Source organism: Neltuma alba, unplaced genomic scaffold, assembly GCF_004799145.2.
Source record: "Neltuma alba isolate B1F8T4 unplaced genomic scaffold, ASM479914v2 tig00010802_pilon, whole genome shotgun sequence".
Classification (NCBI taxonomy): domain Eukaryota; kingdom Viridiplantae; phylum Streptophyta; class Magnoliopsida; order Fabales; family Fabaceae; genus Neltuma; species Neltuma alba.
The window spans coordinates 448,665-468,990 of NW_021635616.1; the positions used below are offsets into that span (position 1 = coordinate 448,665).

The 20,326-nt window shown below is 39.1% G+C and overlaps 3 protein-coding genes and 1 pseudogene across 4 annotated transcripts; 2 read left to right on the forward strand and 2 right to left on the reverse strand.

Annotated features, from left to right (window-relative positions):
* Window positions 1-235: 235 nt before the first annotated feature.
* Window positions 236-7,323, forward strand: LOC114759237 (serine/threonine-protein phosphatase BSL1). 2 transcript variants are annotated; one of them, XM_028948364.1, is made up of 21 exons: window positions 236-936; window positions 1,035-1,095; window positions 1,207-1,285; window positions 1,386-1,465; window positions 1,558-1,652; window positions 2,203-2,302; window positions 2,397-2,466; window positions 2,693-2,794; window positions 2,939-3,020; window positions 3,122-3,292; window positions 3,478-3,667; window positions 3,771-3,975; window positions 4,050-4,217; window positions 4,310-4,548; window positions 4,911-4,995; window positions 5,088-5,186; window positions 5,257-5,456; window positions 5,537-5,612; window positions 6,365-6,500; window positions 6,580-6,719; window positions 6,803-7,323. In XM_028948364.1, exons 1-21 carry the CDS (start codon window positions 735-737, stop codon window positions 6,884-6,886), a joined length of 2,664 nt encoding a protein of 887 aa, XP_028804197.1. In that variant the 5' UTR covers window positions 236-734; the 3' UTR covers window positions 6,887-7,323. The 2 variants fall into 2 exon arrangements, with proteins under 2 accessions (XP_028804197.1, XP_028804199.1); XM_028948366.1 differs by lacking the exons at window positions 236-936; window positions 1,035-1,095 and having other exon boundaries at window positions 1,572-1,652.
* A 1,031-nt stretch (window positions 7,324-8,354) lies between these two features.
* LOC114759162 (peroxidase 39-like) lies at window positions 8,355-9,666 on the reverse strand (annotated as a pseudogene).
* A 3,973-nt stretch (window positions 9,667-13,639) lies between these two features.
* Window positions 13,640-15,964, forward strand: LOC114759263 (rho GTPase-activating protein 2-like). The gene is made up of 4 exons (XM_028948417.1): window positions 13,640-13,928; window positions 14,489-14,609; window positions 14,748-15,098; window positions 15,224-15,964. The coding sequence occupies exons 1-4, from the start codon at window positions 13,678-13,680 to the stop codon at window positions 15,632-15,634; spliced, it is 1,134 nt and encodes a 377-aa protein (XP_028804250.1). The 5' UTR covers window positions 13,640-13,677; the 3' UTR covers window positions 15,635-15,964.
* A 195-nt stretch (window positions 15,965-16,159) lies between these two features.
* On the reverse strand, window positions 16,160-17,143 carry LOC114759262 (uncharacterized). The gene has a single exon (XM_028948416.1). It carries the CDS (start codon window positions 16,927-16,929, stop codon window positions 16,501-16,503), a length of 429 nt encoding a protein of 142 aa, XP_028804249.1. The 5' UTR covers window positions 16,930-17,143; the 3' UTR covers window positions 16,160-16,500.
* Between the last annotated feature and the right edge of the window lie 3,183 nt (window positions 17,144-20,326).

Here is a 20,326-nt window from a genome sequence, read left to right on the forward strand (position 1 = left end):
CGGAGGCTCATCAGCAGCCAAAAAACTGTGACCTGTAACTATCGGAAGCTCGATGTATTATTGAGTTATTTTTTCAAAGGAGAGATTCCAATTTCCAACGGTGGTATGATTTCAGAAATTCATTTCATTTCCATTTTAAAATCAAAAAAGAAAATGGAAGAGACTACAAGAGAAATAGAAGAAATCATAAAATTCATAATATTCAGCGTCATCTGATGAATCAGGATTTGGTCCAGTGTCGCTTTCGAAAAGAAAACGAAGAAGTCACATATATAGTAAAGCCGTGGTCTCTTGAAAAGGAAGGCCGGAGTATGTGTCAGCCTTCGGAGCGTTTGAGTCGTTGACGTTCGGTTGCCAATCACGAAGGGCGGCTTCAATCGGGAGCTGTGTGCAGACTGTGACAGTTAAAATGGGATTGGCGTGAGCAGACGGGTGTCCTCTCTCTTCGCACTCGTGCCTTCATCAGCGAACCCAAATTAAATCCAAAATCCTGAATCTTCTGAGCCCGACTGCGATCCCGATCCCATTCACACTCTGCTATCTAGGTTAATTAAGAAGGTTTTATATTCGAGTAAAAGACTTCACCTTGTGTCGTGCGATGGGTTCGGGTCCCACCACTGCCCGTCTACCAGCTTTGTTTGTAGGGATCTTCCGTCTTTTCTTCGCAATCTAGTGGATTTTAGTGTTACATTAGCGTGTTTGGTCTGTGCCGCTGAATCTGGGATATTTGGGGAATGGGCTCCAAGCCATGGCTGTACCCGGCTCCGACTTATCGAACTCTAAGTGCCCACTGGGATACCGATGAAGATGCCCCCGGTCCCCGAACCGGCCACACACTCACCGCCGTTGCCGCCACCAAGACGCACGGCCCCCGCCTTATCTTATTCGGGGGCGCCACCGCCATTGAAGGAGGCTCTTCCTCAACTCCCGGCATTCGTACTAATACTAATTCTACTGCAAACCCTTCTCTCCCCCCCCCCAATCCGCTCATACCTAAATTCTGCTTCTTTTTGTTTGTTTGCTATGTCCTGTAGGATTAGCGGGAGTCACAAATTCAGTTCATTCCTACGACGTTGCCACGAAAAAATGGACGAGGTGATTCCCATTTTCAATCTTAAATTTTTGAACTTTGCTTCTCCTATGTCATTTCTCGTTGGTGGTTGAATTGTTATTGAAGTGACGGTTTTTGCTGTTTCGAATGTTCAGAATAAGACCCGCTGGCGAGCCGCCCTCTCCTCGGGCTGCCCATGCTGCTGCTGCTGTTGGAACTATGGTTGTTTTCCAGGTAACGTAGAACTGAATCGGGGGACTTCTGTTGTGGAAAATTCGATGATGGTGGGTTTTGGATAGTATAATGATCTAATTAATTGATGGTGCATGGCTAGGGCGGGATAGGTCCCGCGGGGCATTCAACCGATGATCTCTATGTGCTTGACTTGACCAATGATAAATTCAAGTGGCACAGGTGAGCTTGATTAACCAAGCTTTTTCCTTCATAATGTTCCCAGTTTGGCGAAATTGTAGTTTTAGTCAATCTTGCCATTGACGTTAATGTAGAGTCGTTGTGCAAGGGCAAGGACCTGGGCCTCGCTACGGTCATGTGATGGACTTGGTTGCTCAAAGATATCTTGTCACTGTCACCGGAAATGACGGTGAGTGCTACTCAGACTTGATTATCATCTTGGCTGTTTATATTTTCTTATTGAAAATTAAAATTGGAAATTACTGTTAAACCATTGAATAGACAAAAATGCAAGATGTTGTAACTTAGATATGAATGGCAGACACTATTGCTTGTGAGAGATCAGCTTGTAGGTTGCCCGTTGTTCAGGGTTCTTTTTGTTAACATTAAAGAGTTCTGATAGCAGAATCAGTTTCTGATTCAGTCTATCAAAGTTCTAATATTTTTAATCCTGTTCTCTTTATACAATTTTGATTTCGTGTTGAAAGGATAAAAATAAAAGCTACTCCCTCCGGACCTTAATTGAGTAGCTGGATAATTGATTTGCAAAGATGAAAGAAATTAGTTAAGTTAGTTATTTATTTAAAAATGTGTGTTGGTTTCCTAAAATATTCTCTTTAAATTTGGAATACAAAGTGGATTGAAGTCTCTTATTAGTACATGGTCGTGTCATTGTGAATATGTTGTTATTCACGGCTCTTGCAATATAACAACATTTTTTATATTTAATCATTTCATAGGCAAAAGAGTTCTGTCTGACGCTTGGGCTTTGGATACTGCTCAAAAACCTTACGTGTGGCAGAAGTTGAACCCAGAAGGTGACAGACCTTCTGCTAGAATGTAAGTCCGTTCTGTCTCTTGATAAATGAAGGTCTATTATGTTTTTCAACATAATCAGACTGAAAATTTTCCATTATGCTTCCTCATTAAACAGGTATGCAACTGCTAGTGCCCGCTCAGATGGTATGTTTCTGCTGTGTGGTGGAAGAGACTCTTATGGAGCAGTATGTTCTACGTACTTTTTTCAGCTGCTTATTATGATGGTTACTTTTAGTGAACTAGGAGAGTGATAGATTTGTTATGCTCTCTTGGATTTTTGACCTCATTTTGTGTGTTTTAAGGTCAGTGTCTGATGAATAATGATTGATTTTAGCGAAGATAGTTCATAAAATTCATATCCATAGCAATCTTGCTTGTGACACATGCATTAACTATATGTATCCTTCTTAGGCACTGGGAGATGCTTATGGACTGCTCATGCATAGGAATGGTCAATGGGAATGGACTCTTGCACCTGGAGTTTCTCCTTCCCCTAGGTATCAACATGCTGCGGTAAGTTAAATGCATACTATAACAAATTTGGAATTACGGTGTTTGGGAATTTTAGCACCTTTTCTTCTATTCTTAAGTTTTACCTTTCTTTTTGTTTTGTTTTTTTTTTTTTGGGTTAAATTGAATCTTTTGTTGGATGCTCAGGTTTTTGTAGGTGCACGATTGCATGTCACAGGAGGTGTTCTTAAGGGTGGACGTTCAGTAGAAGGTGAAGCTGCCATTGCAGGTAATTAAGGCTTATCATATTGTATCATTACATGTATTAATAACAATGTTGTTTTTGCCATTTCCTATGGTGAAATCTATATCTTGTTTTTCATTTGACAGTATTGGACACTGCTGCTGGCGTTTGGCTGGACAGAAATGGCCTTGTGACCACCCCCTCACGTACAAGCAAAGGTCATGATTATGACCCTTCTTTGGATCTTATGCGTCGCTGTCGTCATGCAGCAGCTGCTGTTGATGCTCGCATATATATTTATGGTGGTCTCAGAGGAGGTAAACACTCAAACTGCACAGTTGAGAAGTGTTCTCATTGTTGATTGAGAGCTTATTTTCATACTGAAAACCAAGTGTGGCGCATTGAATTGCCAGCCTGACTTAGCATATGTAAATTAGATTTGGTGAAATGTGCGTTCTTTGTCTACCATATCTAATGTATCCAAGCATCTTATCCATTGCAGATACTCTGCTGGATGATTTCTTAGTGGCTGAAAATTCACCACATCAGTCTGAAATTAACTCTCCTGTTTTAACGGCCGAGAGAACCTCCCCTATTACAAGCCCCAACAGGAACCAATCTAACTTAAATTATGACGTGAAAACACCGGGTTTGGGTGACGGATCAGACATACACTCATCTGGTGGCATGGGGTATTTTATTTATTGCTTCTTCATCTGAAAGTCGTTGCTTCTACCTCAATGTCAATCCTTGGCTGTTTCATATTTATGACTTATTTGAAATATTTATCTTCAGCACCATGGATAAAAACTCCATGGAGAAACTGAGGGAAGCATCTGCTGCTGAGGCTGAGGCAGCAAGTGCTGTCTGGCAAGCTGTGCAATCTGTATCAAGCAGTCAAGCTGAAGAAACATCTGTGTCAGATGACAACTCACCAGCTGCAGAAACTGCTTCGGATGGCAGTGATGTAGAGGGGGATGTTCGCCTTCATCCAAGAGCTGTATGGGCCTGGATTTCTCATCTATAACTGATAATTCCTTTCATGGCTGCAAAATCATATGAAACTTGTTGCAGGTTGTAGTTGCTAAAGAGGCTGTGGGTAACCTGGGTGGAATGGTGAGACAGTTATCACTGGATCAATTTGAAAATGAGAGCAGAAGGATGATTCCCATAAATAATGATTTGCCATATTCTGCGAAGAGGTTCACCAGGCAGAAATCCCCTCAGGGCTTACATAAAAAGGCAAGAATTGTGGCTGGCTTTGACTTGTCATTCTAAACTCTTCAATTCATCATATTAGTAGTCAAGCTCACTTGTTTTTATCACCTTCCCAGATAATTTCAACTCTGCTCAGGCCTCGCAACTGGAAAGCTCCTGCAAACAGGCGATTCTTCTTGGATTCTTACGAAGTGGGGGAGCTGTGTTATGCTGCTGAACAGATATTTATGCATGAACCAACTGTTCTACAGCTGAAAGCCCCTGTCAAAGTATTTGGTGATCTTCATGGGCAGTTTGGTGACTTGATGCGGCTATTTGATGAATATGGATTTCCTTCAACTGCTGGAGACATAACGTAAGTTTGGCATCTTCACTCATTATAGAACTGCTTTTCTGTCAAAAATAGTTGAAGAAGAGATTCAGTAACACAGTTCTCTCTCCCAACAGTTTTGTTGATCTTCCTTCTTTCTTTCTGATGGTCTATCCAAGTGTGAACTGTCTGTTACTATGAAGCATAGTTTAATCGGCCATTTGACCTGATTCATTCTTCTTCTTCTTCTTCTTCTTCTTCTTTTTTTTTTGGGTCAGAACATATTTGTCTAGCTAATGGTTAAGTGAGGACATGTTCAAGGCATCCAGTCTCTCGCTTTGCTTTTCACATAAACTAGGCACAGAAAAGTTGTTTGAGATGTTTTAGCCACTCATTTGATATTTCAGGTATATCGACTACCTATTTTTGGGGGATTATGTTGATCGAGGACAGCACAGCTTGGAAACCATCACCTTGCTTCTTGCTCTCAAGGCAAGCTACCGTCTATTCTATTGTTTGTAGCTTGCCACTTGCTGTTTACTTGTACTTTTTAATTGACCGTGTACTGCCTTTTGACTATGCAGATTGAATATCCTGAGAATGTCCATTTGATACGTGGAAACCATGAAGCAGCTGACATAAATGCTCTATTTGGTTTCCGCATTGAATGCATTGAGAGAATGGTAGGGATGAATGCACTAGCTGTGCTTCAATTTTTTTGGTTCAACTTCGCATCTAACTATGTTTTTGCAGGGAGAAAACGATGGAATATGGGCATGGACACGGTTCAATCAACTCTTTAACTATCTTCCTCTTGCTGCCCTCATTGAAAAGAAAATCATCTGTATGCATGGTGGTATAGGAAGGTCTATCCATTCGGTAGAACAGATAGAAAAGCTTGAAAGGCCCATAACAATGGATGCGGGATCTATTATTTTGATGGACCTTTTATGGTTTGATCTCATTTCCTCTCTGAAAGTCATATATATGTTTGTGTTGCTTTTTCTAAGTAGTTTTAAAATTTCACATGTAGGTCTGATCCCACTGAGAATGATAGCGTAGAGGGTTTGAGACCAAATGCCAGAGGGCCAGGGCTTGTCACATTTGGGGTATGTGTGCTATCATTCATTCCATGCGTGATTCTGTTATGTGGAATTCATTCTTCCGTCCGTCCTCTCATGGCATGTGAAGATGTAATCTCATGCTTACAGCTTAGTCTGCCGATAATTTAATGAAGTTATTGGTATTGATTGATGATTGTGTTACCATTAGCATTGTGTGGAGGACTAGCTTGTCCCTCGTCCTCTGGAAGAGAACATTTGTGTTGACTCATTTCCTTAGTTCCACCCAACCCCCCCCCAGCGCGGCTGTGTCCGAACCCTAAGTGTGAACCCTATGGCATCCTGTAGCATGTATGCAGCCTCAATTTTTTTGGCCGCATCCATGTGATCATAGATGGAATTACTATGTGGCCTCCTTCTATTTGGACATAATAATCATTCTGCTACCCTTAAAATCAGAGTGATGGAATCGCAATCTCATGTATGATTTAGCCCTATAAAAACTTTTGAATAATTTAAATTTTAGGAGACATCCTTTTGCTGTTATTGGGTGACCAAAAGGTTTGAGAGTTACTGTTGTAGAGGTGCCATTTAAGATCCTAAAATGTCACACACACACACACACACACAAAATGAATATTATTTCTTGAGGAAATAGAGTGTTCCTAAATGTGTTCTTGGACCAGTATACAATAATACAACTGAATGGTGATTCGATGGCCAAACATTCTAGGATTTAAATTTTTTTAATTATTTTGGTACTCATTTAAACCCATTTGTTTAATTCTTATAATATGCAGCCGGATCGCGTCACTGAATTCTGCAAGAAAAATAAATTACAGCTCATTATACGAGCCCACGAGTGTGTCATGGATGGTTTTGAGCGATTTGCCCAGGGACAGTTGATCACTCTTTTTTCTGCCACTAACTATTGTGGTAAGTCCATTTTTCATCAGTGTTTTTTGTTTTGCATGTGATAATCATCACAGGTTCACTTGTACGTAATTGCATATAGGGACGGCTAATAACGCTGGAGCCATACTGGTAATTGGAAGGGGCTTGGTTGTGGTTCCAAAATTAATCCATCCCTTGCCCCCTCCCCTTCAGTCTCCCGAGACATCTCCTGAGCGTGTCATGGAGGAGACATGGATGCAGGTGAGCTTTTCTCATGATCAGACTTCAAAACTACCCGGCAGGTGATTTTGTTGAGTGACTGATTCTTTTCTTCTCTTTCTCAGGAGCTCAATATTCAGAGGCCCCCAACCCCTACTCGGGGTCGACCCCAGCCGGACCATGATCGTGGTTCACTGGCATACATATGAGTGACATTATTGATGACTTAGGCTCTCGCAGCAACCGGGGACTTTTATGGGCAAGGCTTGATCCAATGTTCCGCTACTCCTATATAGTCACTGGTGACTATACATTATACAGCGTAATTTTGTATTGTTCTTTGTTTTTGGCTTTGTAGTGGCGAAGGAATCAATTCCGGCCGCTTAGTGTACAAAAAGCTTTAGAGTGCCACTTGAAGTATGGGTGATGATATTCTTCAGATTGATTAGTGCACATCGGGCTTGGGGGTGGAAGAAATGGGATCTATCTTCTGCTCAACACAGCCTTGACGACATAGTGAGGGAATATGGTTGATTGGCTTGTAAATTGCAATACAAATGATTGTATACAACTCTGCCTTCGCACGGTGTTTGTAACATCTGATCAAAGCGTCTTTCGAGTTGGAATTGCTTTATTCACAGTCCAAGAAAGGGAACGAGACGGCAATTAATAGACTCGGCAAATAAGCATGCCTCTTTAATTTTAACCCGAAAAATTGACACCTCTCTCTTCGGATGAGTTTCCGTCCGCGGGCATGAGTAATTTGTAACTAATGCTGTGCATCAAACGTGCCTTAGATTTTTCCCTTGCCCACCTCATGATTTCTTCTAGAAACTTGATCATGTTCGGTGTCTGAATAAATGGTAATAGAAAAATATTGACTCGATTAATAGAAGTAGTCAATAAAATGTCCTCACGTTCCCTGCGGCACCAGATCAAAATTCTGAATGGGGCCGACGATAGCATTTAATTGGCACAAAGCCTAATGTGAGCTGATGATGGCAGCTCACTGTTCACAATTTCACCGGCTCGAAGGATTTAGTGATACAACGAATTGAATATTACTATAGATTTATTTATTTACGGCTCGAGAGAACGTCATCCACGAGATCATAAATTTTGTCCGGTGAAGATGATTGTTGGCTGACTTGGTTGGATCACCCAACAATTGACGATTCAACCGTACCATGTGCACCGGTCCTGGTGGGACCCCTACATCATTCTGTGATCAAGTTTCTTCCAATCTCTAACTGGGTCTCAGTTCACGGCCATCTCCTCTCATCATTTTTAATCAAGTGTACATGTACCACGTAGTACCTCAAGTCTCATTATTTTCTTCATCAGGGTAAAAAAATTCCTCGCTGGATAAGGGATAGCAGAACTCTTCGAAACAAATTAATTAATTAATGTAATATCACCTGAAGTTGAACGGTATGTTCACGGCAGCATCCATTTACTATCATCACTTAAAAAACAACAAAAAGAAAATCACATCATCCACAAACTTCCATAAACTTTACATTTACCCTGGTGCCCATTTATTCATCGCCAAATAGACCACACATCATCCACAAGTCCATTATGATAGCCTTTATTCAAGAACGAATCCGGTGGATATTAATTATATATAGTTCACACCCATGAAAGGCGAAAAGGAAGAGAGAAGCTTGAGCAAATTTACGAATTAACAAGCCCACAAACTGTCCTAATTTCGCCATCTTCGCCTGTGAGGACCTCGACGGCTGCCAACCTGCGCATCGACACTGCGAACGCTCTCAGGAATTGGCGTTGTCGAACCAAGTGGTGACGAAGTTTCTTGAATCCTCGTCGGTGAGAAGTGCAGCATCGGACGTGAACAGACCCTTGTTCTGAAGAAGGATCGAATAGTAGTTGGTGTCCAAGGTGGTAGAACTTCCGGGATCCATCTCCACACTTGTGGTGAAGTCATTGAGGCCCCGGCATTGAGTCTTCAAGAATTCGGCATAGTCGGAGTTCAACGAAGGATCCTGATCGCCATTCCCACTGAAGTTGAACAACCTCTTACTGAACAAGTTGCAATGCCCTCTTCCGATCGTGTGTGCACCTGCATTTCCAACCTTCCATTGTTATATATGTAAAAGCTCAATTAATTCATTTGTACGTAGTATACATATATTACCGATGATTGTCATGTTTGTATTACCTGACAAGACAACTAAATCACGGACTGTAAGCTTCTTACTGGCGAAGTTCTGTTTGAGTTGAGTGAAGTTGAAGAAGGGGGAGGGGAGATTGGCCGAGGCTTCTGCGCTGCTGGAGACTGTGCCATCTCTTCTACCGGTGAAAACTTGCCACAGCGGCTCATCGAACTGCACTTAATTATTGTCAACAATATTGTTGTGAAGCGTCAAACAAAGATCATTGCTACCAAAAGTCCCTAATGTTATATATTTGACCTGAGAAACAGAAGCATGAATTGTAGAAATGGAGAAGAAAGCATGGTGGAACTCACGGAGGAGGAAACGGCGTCCCTAGCGGCTAACGCAAGTATGTCGGCACAAGAAACCACTCCGGGACATTGGGCCTCCATTTCGGTTTTAATTTCGTCAATGACATCGAAGCCTGCCAGACTCAGATTAGGACGTGCGTCCCTCTCTGCAGTATTGCTGGCTGTGGAGTTCAACAGCACCGACCCATCACAACCCTGACATGTTTTTTCATCCCCCGACAAGTTAAACACACACACATATAATCATGCATATGTATATTGTACGAGGTGTTAGGTTTAATATATAAATACCCTGACAAAGCAGTCATGAAAATGCAGTCTCAGCAACTTGGCAGGCAAATCAGGCCTTTCGGACACACGCTTCTGTGTTATGCTCTTCACAATCTGCTCAGCGTCAGGACACGTCTTCTTGTAAAAGTTCATGCTAAGTCCCCTTCCTTCACACACCGCAATAACACCAATTACTATTACACAGGCTAATATAATTTTGTTGGTCTCCATCTTTAAACTGTGGGAATGGAATACACTATATACGTGCCACAATAATAATGCATTTGGCTACGAGGCCACTGCTTCCATTTATAGGCATTCTGTGTCATCCTTCCGAAGCAATTACAGTTCAGCCTTGCATAATTTATTTGAGATGATGGATTCTAATTTTCCAGTTCATTGCTTGCAAAGTGTTGTTAGTGGCCGGGATAAAGATAATTGACCTCATGCCATGACATTATATATGTTAGAAAGGATATCTATGCTATAAATTTAATACCAGTCAAATGAAAAATTCAATTAATAAAATAATCTAACTTCTCCTTTCAATAAACTAATTGATTTCGTTTTACATTAGGTGTGCTGCCATTCCGTCATAGGAAGGATATCTATCCAAAGAATTGCATATACATGGTTGAAGTGAAGAATGTTTGTGCGCGCGCGCGCGTAAATGATGTACATGTACGTAAAATAAAAACTTTTAAAAAAACTGCATTATTGATACATAAATGAGACAACTCGTTTCTCATGCTCAATGTAATTAACATACACATAAATGTAAAGAATTCCATCAATAAAACAGTTTACGTAAATCATAACGCTCCTGACTTAACAGAAATTAATTTCAAACCTAAAATGATTTGAGAAAATTTCGAGTTATATAAAAAAACAGCTTACATAATTAAACTATGTCTATTTTGCATTGATTGAATACGTATATGTATTATTTGGTTCATTTATCCAAATGTATGTGAGTTCTCTTCTTCTTATCCATTAATTGATGACTACTTTTCCTTCTTTCTTTTTTTTTGGTCACTGTGTGTGTATTCTCTTCATAGCCACATGCGTAACTCAAAATGCTGTTTACCTACACGTCAGGTTGATTTAAAATAGTTGAGAGATCTTGGCCATTGTCTTCAACTCATCACTATGAACACCTCCTGTTTCTCCCCTTCCTAGACTTGCCCTCGTGTTTTTTCTTTTCTGATTTAGAACGGCCCCAACCCGGACTATTCCGTTCAAGGGGGAATCAATGTTACCGGACCAGTCGAGTTCATGTTCAATCACTTAAATTTTTTTTTTTTAATTTGTGTAAATAAAGAAATCAAAACAAGTTCATTCAACGAGCCTCAGATTTTGGACGGACCTAAATTATAGGTGGGAGATATTCAAATGCGGAAACCTGTCGCAAAGCTCTTAGATAGCTTCGTCAACAATCAAAGTAACCAAGTTGCATTAGTTATAATAATGTAATTCAGTTTCTAATTACACGTAAAAGCCATAATCAACACCAAAGCAGGTCGTTGAATTGTCGGACCGGTTATTGATTATGATCTTTTCGAAAGACCAAGATTATGCCGTATATGGGTTGGGCAGAAGTAATGGACATGGAAAAGGGAAAATAAATAGATTGGAATTTAAGTTTTTTATTCAAAAATATGTCTAGTATGCAGAAAGAGATAGAAGCAGTTGGTTATAAACCTTTTTATGTGTACGTTCAAAAAATAAAAGGGAAGTTTTAAGATATTAAAAAGACACACATGACATGCCCTTGATTAAAAAAATAATTTTGCATCATAAAATTAAAAATGAAAAAACATTACCTGCATTTTCCTCTATTTTCTCCTCAGCCGTCGTCGGAACCTTGGAATCCAATCTGTCATTTGCCGTCTGCCAGCTTTTGCACCGTCAAGCTAACATCTGTTGTTTGCCCTTCAAGCCTCTATGCCTCGATCACAGTGGCCATGTTGACTTTTGGAGCTTAAGAATGACTTGGGAGTTGTGAATATTAGGAAGGCACAATTTTGTCCCAAACGACATAGGCCACGCTTATTCTCGTCACTGAAAAAATAGCTCCCAAAACAGGATCAATTTTCCTTTGGCATGTTGCCTAAACCCGGCCATGTGCCATATAATATATATAAAACTAGTTTAACTTTTAATTTGATCTTAAATATAAGACTCAATTCATTTTGTTTCTTATATTTATTTATTTTTTTCAAAGCAATCCTTATACTAATTGCATATGTTTAAAGTTTCATTAAATGTAGTTAATACATGTGATTATCAAGGATATTTTAAGAAAGGCAATGCCTATTTATTACAAGTAACTAATTTAATAATTTTTTAATCTATTTAAATTAGTCAACTAGCTCTTGTATTAAGAATTAGAGGTCATATTTCAATAACTAAGTTTGGGTATTTGATCTTAAATGAGTTAGTAAAAAAAACATCTTTCAAATATATGAAAGAATGTGAAATGAAAAATAAGCATGCATACGAAATTTTCTCTTCGTTTTTTTCTTAAAAAAAAAATGCTTCTCTATATATAATCACATAAGATATGAAAACTACTGCCTAAGCCGAGAAAATGGGCCGATGTTGGCCCATTCGATGGCTGCCCGTTACACATCATTTTCGACAGATAGTCTCACGACCAATGCTGCCTTTCTCTATTTGCATTTTGGAAATGAAATCGGTAACGGTTGTTGAATATCTCTCCGGCAACGGGCAACCGATTAAAGAGCGGGGGGAAATATAAATTTCTTTTTTTTTTTTTTCCGGCGGGGAAAAAGATAAATTCTATTTTATATCATATTAAGCATTTTGCTAATGTAATTTCTTACATTGTTAATTTGATCTTTAGTGATGGCTAGGGAAAAAAAATTGCGAGAAAATTTTTTATTTACTTTTTATTTTGTGGACGTATTAAGAGCAAATGAAATGCGAGGAGAGTTGAGTGAAATTTTTTGCAAAGTTAGAAGAAAAATATGATGGAAAAAAAAAAAAAAAAAAGATTTCTAATAAGAAGGCGTTAAAATAACAGGCCCACCAACCCCCAACATGGCTTTTTGGCAACGGTCTTCCTCAAAATTCAAACCTGTACTTTTCATATATTTCAGAACTTGCCCTCTTCCCAGTGACCACGCCGTTCAAGGGATAGCTTACTACAAACTTCTCTTTATTCAGTCAACTTGATGGTTTCCTTAAAAAAATTGTTGCCCCATGTAATTCACTTAGATAACAAGTCATTTCGTTTAAATTCTTTGGCCTAAACAAAACACGAAACCGATATTGATAATAAAATCAAATATATGCCCGACTAAAATGAATTATTTGAGTCCATGGTGCCTTATTGAAATTATTGGGAAAAAAAGCTCAAGTGTGTTTTAAGTATCGGATTTCCTCCAAAGAAACAAGCTAAGTTTCGAAGATTTTTTTTTCCCCTTTGAATAGATAAATTTGAATTTTGGTACAGATGGTAAATTTAAATAAATTGGCATGTCCAATGTTATTAAATTAATTCAGACAAAAAAGGAATAAAAATAATGGACAACATGGCATAGTAATTTAAACAGCTATAAAAGTTGGTGGATTTTGCCTACTCATAGGAATCGAGTCCGGGGATAATAATAATACTGATGATTATAATAATAAAAATAAAAGGAGTCAAATCCCTGAAGCAAAGCCAAACAAAAAATCTCTTCACCAAATAATAATAATAATAATGTTAATTATCCTAAAACAATGATGATTAAAAGGCTAACGTCAGTGGATATGCAAAATAAAGGGCTGATCTTAACCCCTCTTTCAATGGAGACTAATTAACCTATTTCCTTAGCCAGCAATCATTAAAACATCCTAGTAGCACTTGAGATTAAAGAATCCCGCGTTTTGTTGAGCCAGCCAAGGCTTTTTTAAGAAGTCAACTGAAAATCAACCTTAATAATGCATTAATTTTACTGGCAAAAAACAAAAATGCATTAATTACTAAGTGAAACAAAATGGGGAATTTAAAAGACGAACATTAATTTTTACGGGAAAAAAAGAGGAATAATAATAAATGGAGGAGCCGGTGTGGTAACATAAAATAAAAGATGACGAGGGACTACGGACAAAAGGGCGATCCGAACAGAATTTGAAAGAGTGACCGTTGGGAGTGGAGAAGGCAACAAAACCAGAGGAGCAGTATCCAGAGGGGGTGCGAAAGATTTGTGAAGCGAAGCAGAGCGAGCAGCTAAGATGACCCAACAAGACAGAGACCAAGCCAGCTCCCTCGTCCCGTCCCTGTTGAGTGCTTTGAGAAAATCAATGGTCTCTTGCCGGATGCATCCCCCCGACGATGTAATCTCGGCCGTCGCTCATGACTTCGAAACTGGATGGCCCACTAACGTTCAGCACATCGCTCACGTCACTTTCGATCGCTTCAATGGCTTCCTGGGTCTGCCTGCCGAGCTCCAGCTCGAGATTCCGGGTCGGGTTCCCAGCGCCAGGTCCTTGCTTCTTTCCTTTCTCTCCATTTGTTAAACTTCCCCCGTCATTTCATTATCAGCTTCAATCGTACATGTTTATTCATCTGATGCGGAGCCACAGCGTTTATTGATGCTAGGTCTCGTTCTGTCTGTTTGTTTGAGAGGGAGAAGAATGAGAAGAAACAGAGCGATTTTCATTGTTATTAACTGATTAGCTTCCCGAAGGGCAGTGAACAGGCTCTTGTGAATTTGTCATGACTGGGTTAAGTGAGGAATGCATCGGGCACGAGCATTCTGAGGAATTTTTTTAAAACTGTGACCCTGTACATGGTATTCTTAGTAAACTCCAAATGAACTCAGATTAGTATAAATGTTACTTCAGAATCAAATATGTACAAAATAGAGTTGACTGAAATGTGTTTTCGAGCTTCGATATTATGATAAGCCATTTAAACACCCCAGCTATCACTAAACCTGTAAAACCCGGCCGATTATATCTTCTCTGAATCTCATTTTCCCTAAATGAGCTCATCTATGTTTAATTGATGCATTATTCTAAATTTAGTAATCTATAATTGCAGTGCAAGTGTGTTTGGTGTCTCACCAGAATCAATGCAGTGTTCTTATGATTCAAAAGGGAATAGTATCCCAACCATCCTGTTGTTAATGCAGGAGCGTTTGTACTCACGGGGAGGCCTAAAGGTACCGACTTTATTAATTACAGTTACAAAGTACGTGTGTGTGTATATATATATATGTTGTTGACTATTAAAAAAAGATGTGGTTGGAAGGAAATGAGTTACAGATTAACAAATTTCTTTTTTATTTAATGATTTTCAGGCTGAAGGAATTTTTCGCATAAACCCAGAGAACAGTGAAGAGGAGAATGTGAGGGAGCAGCTGAACAGGGGGATCGTGCCGGACGACATTGATGTACATTGTTTGGCGGGCCTAATTAAGGCCTGGTTCCGAGAGCTCCCTTCGGGAATTCTGGATGGACTTTCTCCAGAGCAAGTTCTTCAGTGCAACACAGAGGAAGAATACGTTGAACTTGTAAAGCAGTTAAAGCCCACCGAAGCTGCCTTGCTCAACTGGTCTGTCAATCTCATGGCTGATGTCGTTGAACACGAAGAACACAACAAGATGAACGCAAGAAACATTGCCATGGTTTTTGCTCCAAACATGACTCAGGTTTGTCATTAATACATCCGCCTGATGCACTCACCGATCTATCGTGCAATTCTTCATCTCCGCTCACATGAAAGAACCCGGAACACTTATTATCTCTTCTCAAACTCGTGCTTTCCCTGAAACAGATGTCTGATCCACTTACTGCTCTGATGCATGCTGTCCAAGTGATGAACTTGCTTATGACTCTTATAATGAAGACGCTCGCAGAACGAGAAGAAGCGGCAGGTTCGCCCGCGTCGTTTCATTCATCTGAGGAAGAATATGAAAGTGAAGAAGAAATGGATACTAGTGATGGCGAAGAGGAAGGGGAAGAAGAGGAAGAGGAAGCCGAACCATTAAGTGACATTGAGGAATATGCTATGTCATTTACTGAAAGCGAAGCTGGGAAATCCAATTCCAGTTCTTCATGCCAAGAAAAGTCCGAGACATCTAGTATTGACACGAGTAGTCCGGCGATTTCATATGAAGGCACCAATAACGTGGAAATAATTACTAAATTAACTGACTCTTTGCCCGGTGCCACCGTTTGCGTCTAGTGAAGCACTTTTTTCTTTGTTTTTTTTCCCACTAATTCAGATGATGTCTCTAGGAGGAAGTGTTCATTGTGTAAATTAGTAGACAGAGTAGGAAATGTTTGCTTGTGGTGGACTATGTTCAGTTTAGGGCTGACATTGATCCAGTTATTTTCTAGAAGTGAAAATTTTCGCTCTAGACACGACAGACGGGGATGTACTACCATATAGGAGTAGCTTCGCGAGCGTATTTCACATGGGTGAAATTCATAGGCATTCAGTCTTCCGGGCTTGCTTGGTATTTGTTGTGCATGTTATTGTTGATCGGCTTTAATGGATTTCAGATTTCGTGTCGATGCTGAATTTTTTCCCCCTCGTTCCCAAAGAAGAAATGAGTATATTATTAGTTTCCGGAAAAGAATTTAATACTATAAATCAAATAATGAACGAGCTGCATATATTTTGAGGGAAACCTCGTGCTTGTGGTGGTTGGTGGCGGCATGTGTTTACCTGTATTTCAAAGGATATTGAAAGAAAAGACACCAAATCTTCTAGAGCAGCTAAATTTAGAATGAAGACACAATAATCCGTCATCTGTTACAATCGAAACTTGAGAAATTATGACTTAAAAACTAACAGGAAAGAAAAAAGTAAGGAAAGTGCAGAAATGGGTTGCGCATCGATGACGAATCTTCAAGAGAGGTGAGCAGTCACCGCATCAGTTTAAGCAACTATGTACAATTAATTAAATGCTACTTCATTAAACCACCACCCCATTCTCTCTTTGAACACAGTGGGGGGAAATTACATATCGAATTCGGGTAACAAAGCCTAAATTACATAGGAAAGACGACCGAGCGTGTGTGGAGACTCAGAAAATGAAGACAGAATCAAGATGCCAAGCAAGCTTCCCAGAATCGCCTGTTCTTTTCCATCTCGTCCATCAACTGCTGCCCTGAGTCCACCGACAAACTCGATCGGTGCTTGTGTTTCTGAATCTCATCATCATCACAATACGACGTTCCGTGTACACCAGTTTCTTCTCCATCGTTTTCCTGCCCGTCACGATGCTCAAACTCAGCATCGGCAAAACGAGATGCATGCCCATTGAGATGTTGATCACCCAGATCCCAGTTGTGACTCTCAGATCCCTCGTGGCAGCAAGACTGAGCATCATCGTCGTCGTCGTCGTCGTCTTCTTCACCGACGGCTCCGGCAAATTGTTCATCCATGATGATGTCAGCGTCACCGTCAGCCTCGGAATCCCCGGTGGCTTCAAAAAGCATGAACCGAGACACATCCATTCGCTTCATGTCCATCAAACCACAACCCCGCACAGACGGCTTCAGTCGAGTCTGGAGGCTGATGTCTTCCGAAAAGCTGCCAGTGTTGTATTAGAAATGAAAAGAGAATATCTGGTAAACAAAGAGACGAAATAGAAACGGAAGCTGAAATGTGAATAAAAGGGAGGGGCGGGGGGCTGTCTTTGTTTGACAGATTGAGAGCAGGGGAAATAAAAACTAATATTAAAGGAGAAGGACGAGCTTGAAAGTGATGAGGGTGACATTCTTCTAGAAGCTTGACAAGCGAAGCATGCCCCCCGGCCTTTACCCACTCTTCTAGATGGAATGGTAGCAGAGAATGAATCAATGACTCGACAACGTGTGTGGCGTTTCTTTTTTCCCCGTTTATTAGGCCCAACAAATATCTGATTTCTCCACAATCTCCGACTTTTGACGGTGTTTTCAACCCCCATCCACGCCTCGCTTCATTTTTCTTTTCCCAATACGCCGTTCTACTAAAGGGTGCACTGACTTCATCCAACTTGACAGATTAGAATACTCAGTTTAGACGCCTTGTTTCAGAATATTTAATATACGACACATTATATAACATTTTTTCTGGCCAAATACATAGTACTCCCTCCGTTCCTTATTATAAGAGACGAATAACCGAATTACGTTGATAAAAAAACAGTTAAAATTAGTTAAGAACAATTAATGTGTAAAAAGTATAATTTTTTTTTCCAAAAATGCCCTCATTAATAAGGAGAGAGAGCATGAGAGAGAACAATAGTAAATTCTTAAAAGAAAGAGAAGTAGAAAGGAGAGAGAGTGTGAGTTGGAGACAATAAATATAGGTAAAATAGGAAATCAACACAAAAAAGTAGAGACAACTTTTAAGTGTCTCTTATATTTAAGAACATGGTATAAGCATCAAATGTGGAGGGAGTAGTATGTAACATAAAAAGCCACACACGTTAAAAATAATACTTCTACATGTCTTATATCACGAACCTCATGTTTGGATTTTGAATCCTTCCGACGCGAGGAGAGAGAATGGAGGACCCGGGATAATATGATTATATAAGGGAGCCACATCTTATAATTAGGCGTGGCATGAATATAAATATATAGATTCATTTCACTGACCGATGCAATCGCCTCCATCGCCTTGGCAAAGATTACAGATTAGCTGTGCACAATTTTAGTTCGCAACGACTCCTATTCCTTCTTTTTTATTATTCTCATTTGGAAAAAAAAAAAAAGAGCAGAGCGGATATTTAATAAAATTGAAATTAAAATGTAAACGGAGAAACTCATTTTTGGGAGTGAAGGAAAAAAAAAAGGAGGTGAGAAATGAATGTGAAAAATAGAATTAAGTGGGGGAGATGAGTAGGTGAAGGGAAGGAGGGGGGGCGGAGAAGAGAGGCGTGTGGAGGGAGAATTAATGACGAGGAGGCCACACATGAAAATGCTGTCCAAAGTTGCTCTCATGATGGTTGGAATTTGGATTATGAATTGATGACCATTAGCTAACAACACGCTTTACCACTCTCTCTGCCCTTCCTCCCCCGTTCCCTTTTTTTTCCTTTTTTTTTTTTTGTGACAGCTAATTCTCCATTCTTTTATCCCCTTGCGGAGTTATTCCGAATCTGGACACCTCTATTAAGATTGAGATTATGATCTAATGATTTCGATTCTTGAGAGATGGTTGCAATTTTTTTTCCCAAAAAATACACGTCAAGACACTATTAGACTGCAATGTGATTATCAATATATCTCTTTTTATTAGGGGTGTTTTGATGGAAAATAAATCATAGTTTAAAAAATAATTTTACGGTATACGAAATAAATATATAAAAAAATTTATCTCAATTTACAAAAAAAATTTTTAAAAAGGACTCCTCCGGTCCTTAATGTAAGACCCATTTAATTAATTTGATTAGATTAAGGAAGTTAGGTAAGTTAGTTAATTATAAGAAAAGTGACATATTTTTTCTAAAATACCATAATCATCTTTTTTAATACCTTCTCTCCCTTTTCTATTTGATTATGGTTGAGGAAGTATCTATAGGGGTAATTTAGAGAAAATTGATAAATATGATAAATGGATCTTATATTTAGAACTAAAACCAACTCAAGAATTGGGTCCTATATTAAGGACCGGAGAAGTAATTTTAATGATATCCAAATATTTTTAAATTTTAATTGAGGGACACCTTTTGATTATTTATGCATTTGATCAAGCCGCCAGTACCGCATCATAACTGCCCATTGGAAACGGCAAACGACGTAAAAACCCCCCAAAGCAACAAAAGAAGAACAGTGAAAAGAAGATTGCTGATGGGTTTGGTGGGCCTGTAATGTTGAATGACCTGGTCCCTGGATTGGACCTTACGGACTACGGATGTGTAGCGGTTTCAAACTTTGGATATTTTGAGAACCTACAAAATAATTTAAGAAACCGCATACTTGACACGTGTCTCTACGTTTATTTATCAAAATTGATTTACAAATGGGAACACTGTTCCCCCCCCGGGCGGGTAGTCCTCGGTCAGCTCCGCATCACAATTATACACACACATACGTATCTTCTCTAAAACAACACATGGTTGCTGATCCATCAACGCTGTTTAAAACAAGCTAACATGTAATGATTGCGTGACGTACTTTTATTTTGTTCTTTCTTATATTTTTCACTTAATTATAATTCAATTTTTAATCTTCTACGTAATACAATTCAATCTTCATAATTTTACTTTTCATGTAATTTATTCTGTAAATTTGAACTTAATACAGGTCAATCCTGTAATTTTTATCACCTAAAACTTTAATCCCAAGATTTTTTTAAAAAAAAATATATTTTATGAGATTTAAATAATAAAATTTTAAGTAGTTAAAATTATAGATCTGAACTATATCAGGTCAAAGTTAACAAATTGACATCCCCTGAATTGAAATTAAAATTTAGGTTAGCTGTCCGATTTCCTGCCTGTATTAATTCAAAAGACGCCCCACCCGTCCCCAAAAAAAAAAAAAAAAGCAAAGAACCTTCAACATGTTTTGACATAATAATTAAAACGTAGGCCCGTGGACTGTATTTAGCGCCTGAACTAAGTCATATTATGAATGACTTATGAATAGTCTCACTTTTTTATAAATTATATATTCTTATCTTGAAATTATTCTTTTTTCGCCAACATTATTATTATTATTATTATTCTTATTCACCCAGGAGTAAAAGGGAGAAATGTGCATATTTAAATAATCAAACTAAAAATAAAAGAAATCATTAAGAGATTAAAATAGCGTTTGAGTTATTTCCTAAAATACTATTTATTAATATTAATATAATTTGTCGTGACTAATTTAAAAATTTACCAACCACCGCCACGGCCCTACCCACCACAGACCACACTACCGCCCTACTAAA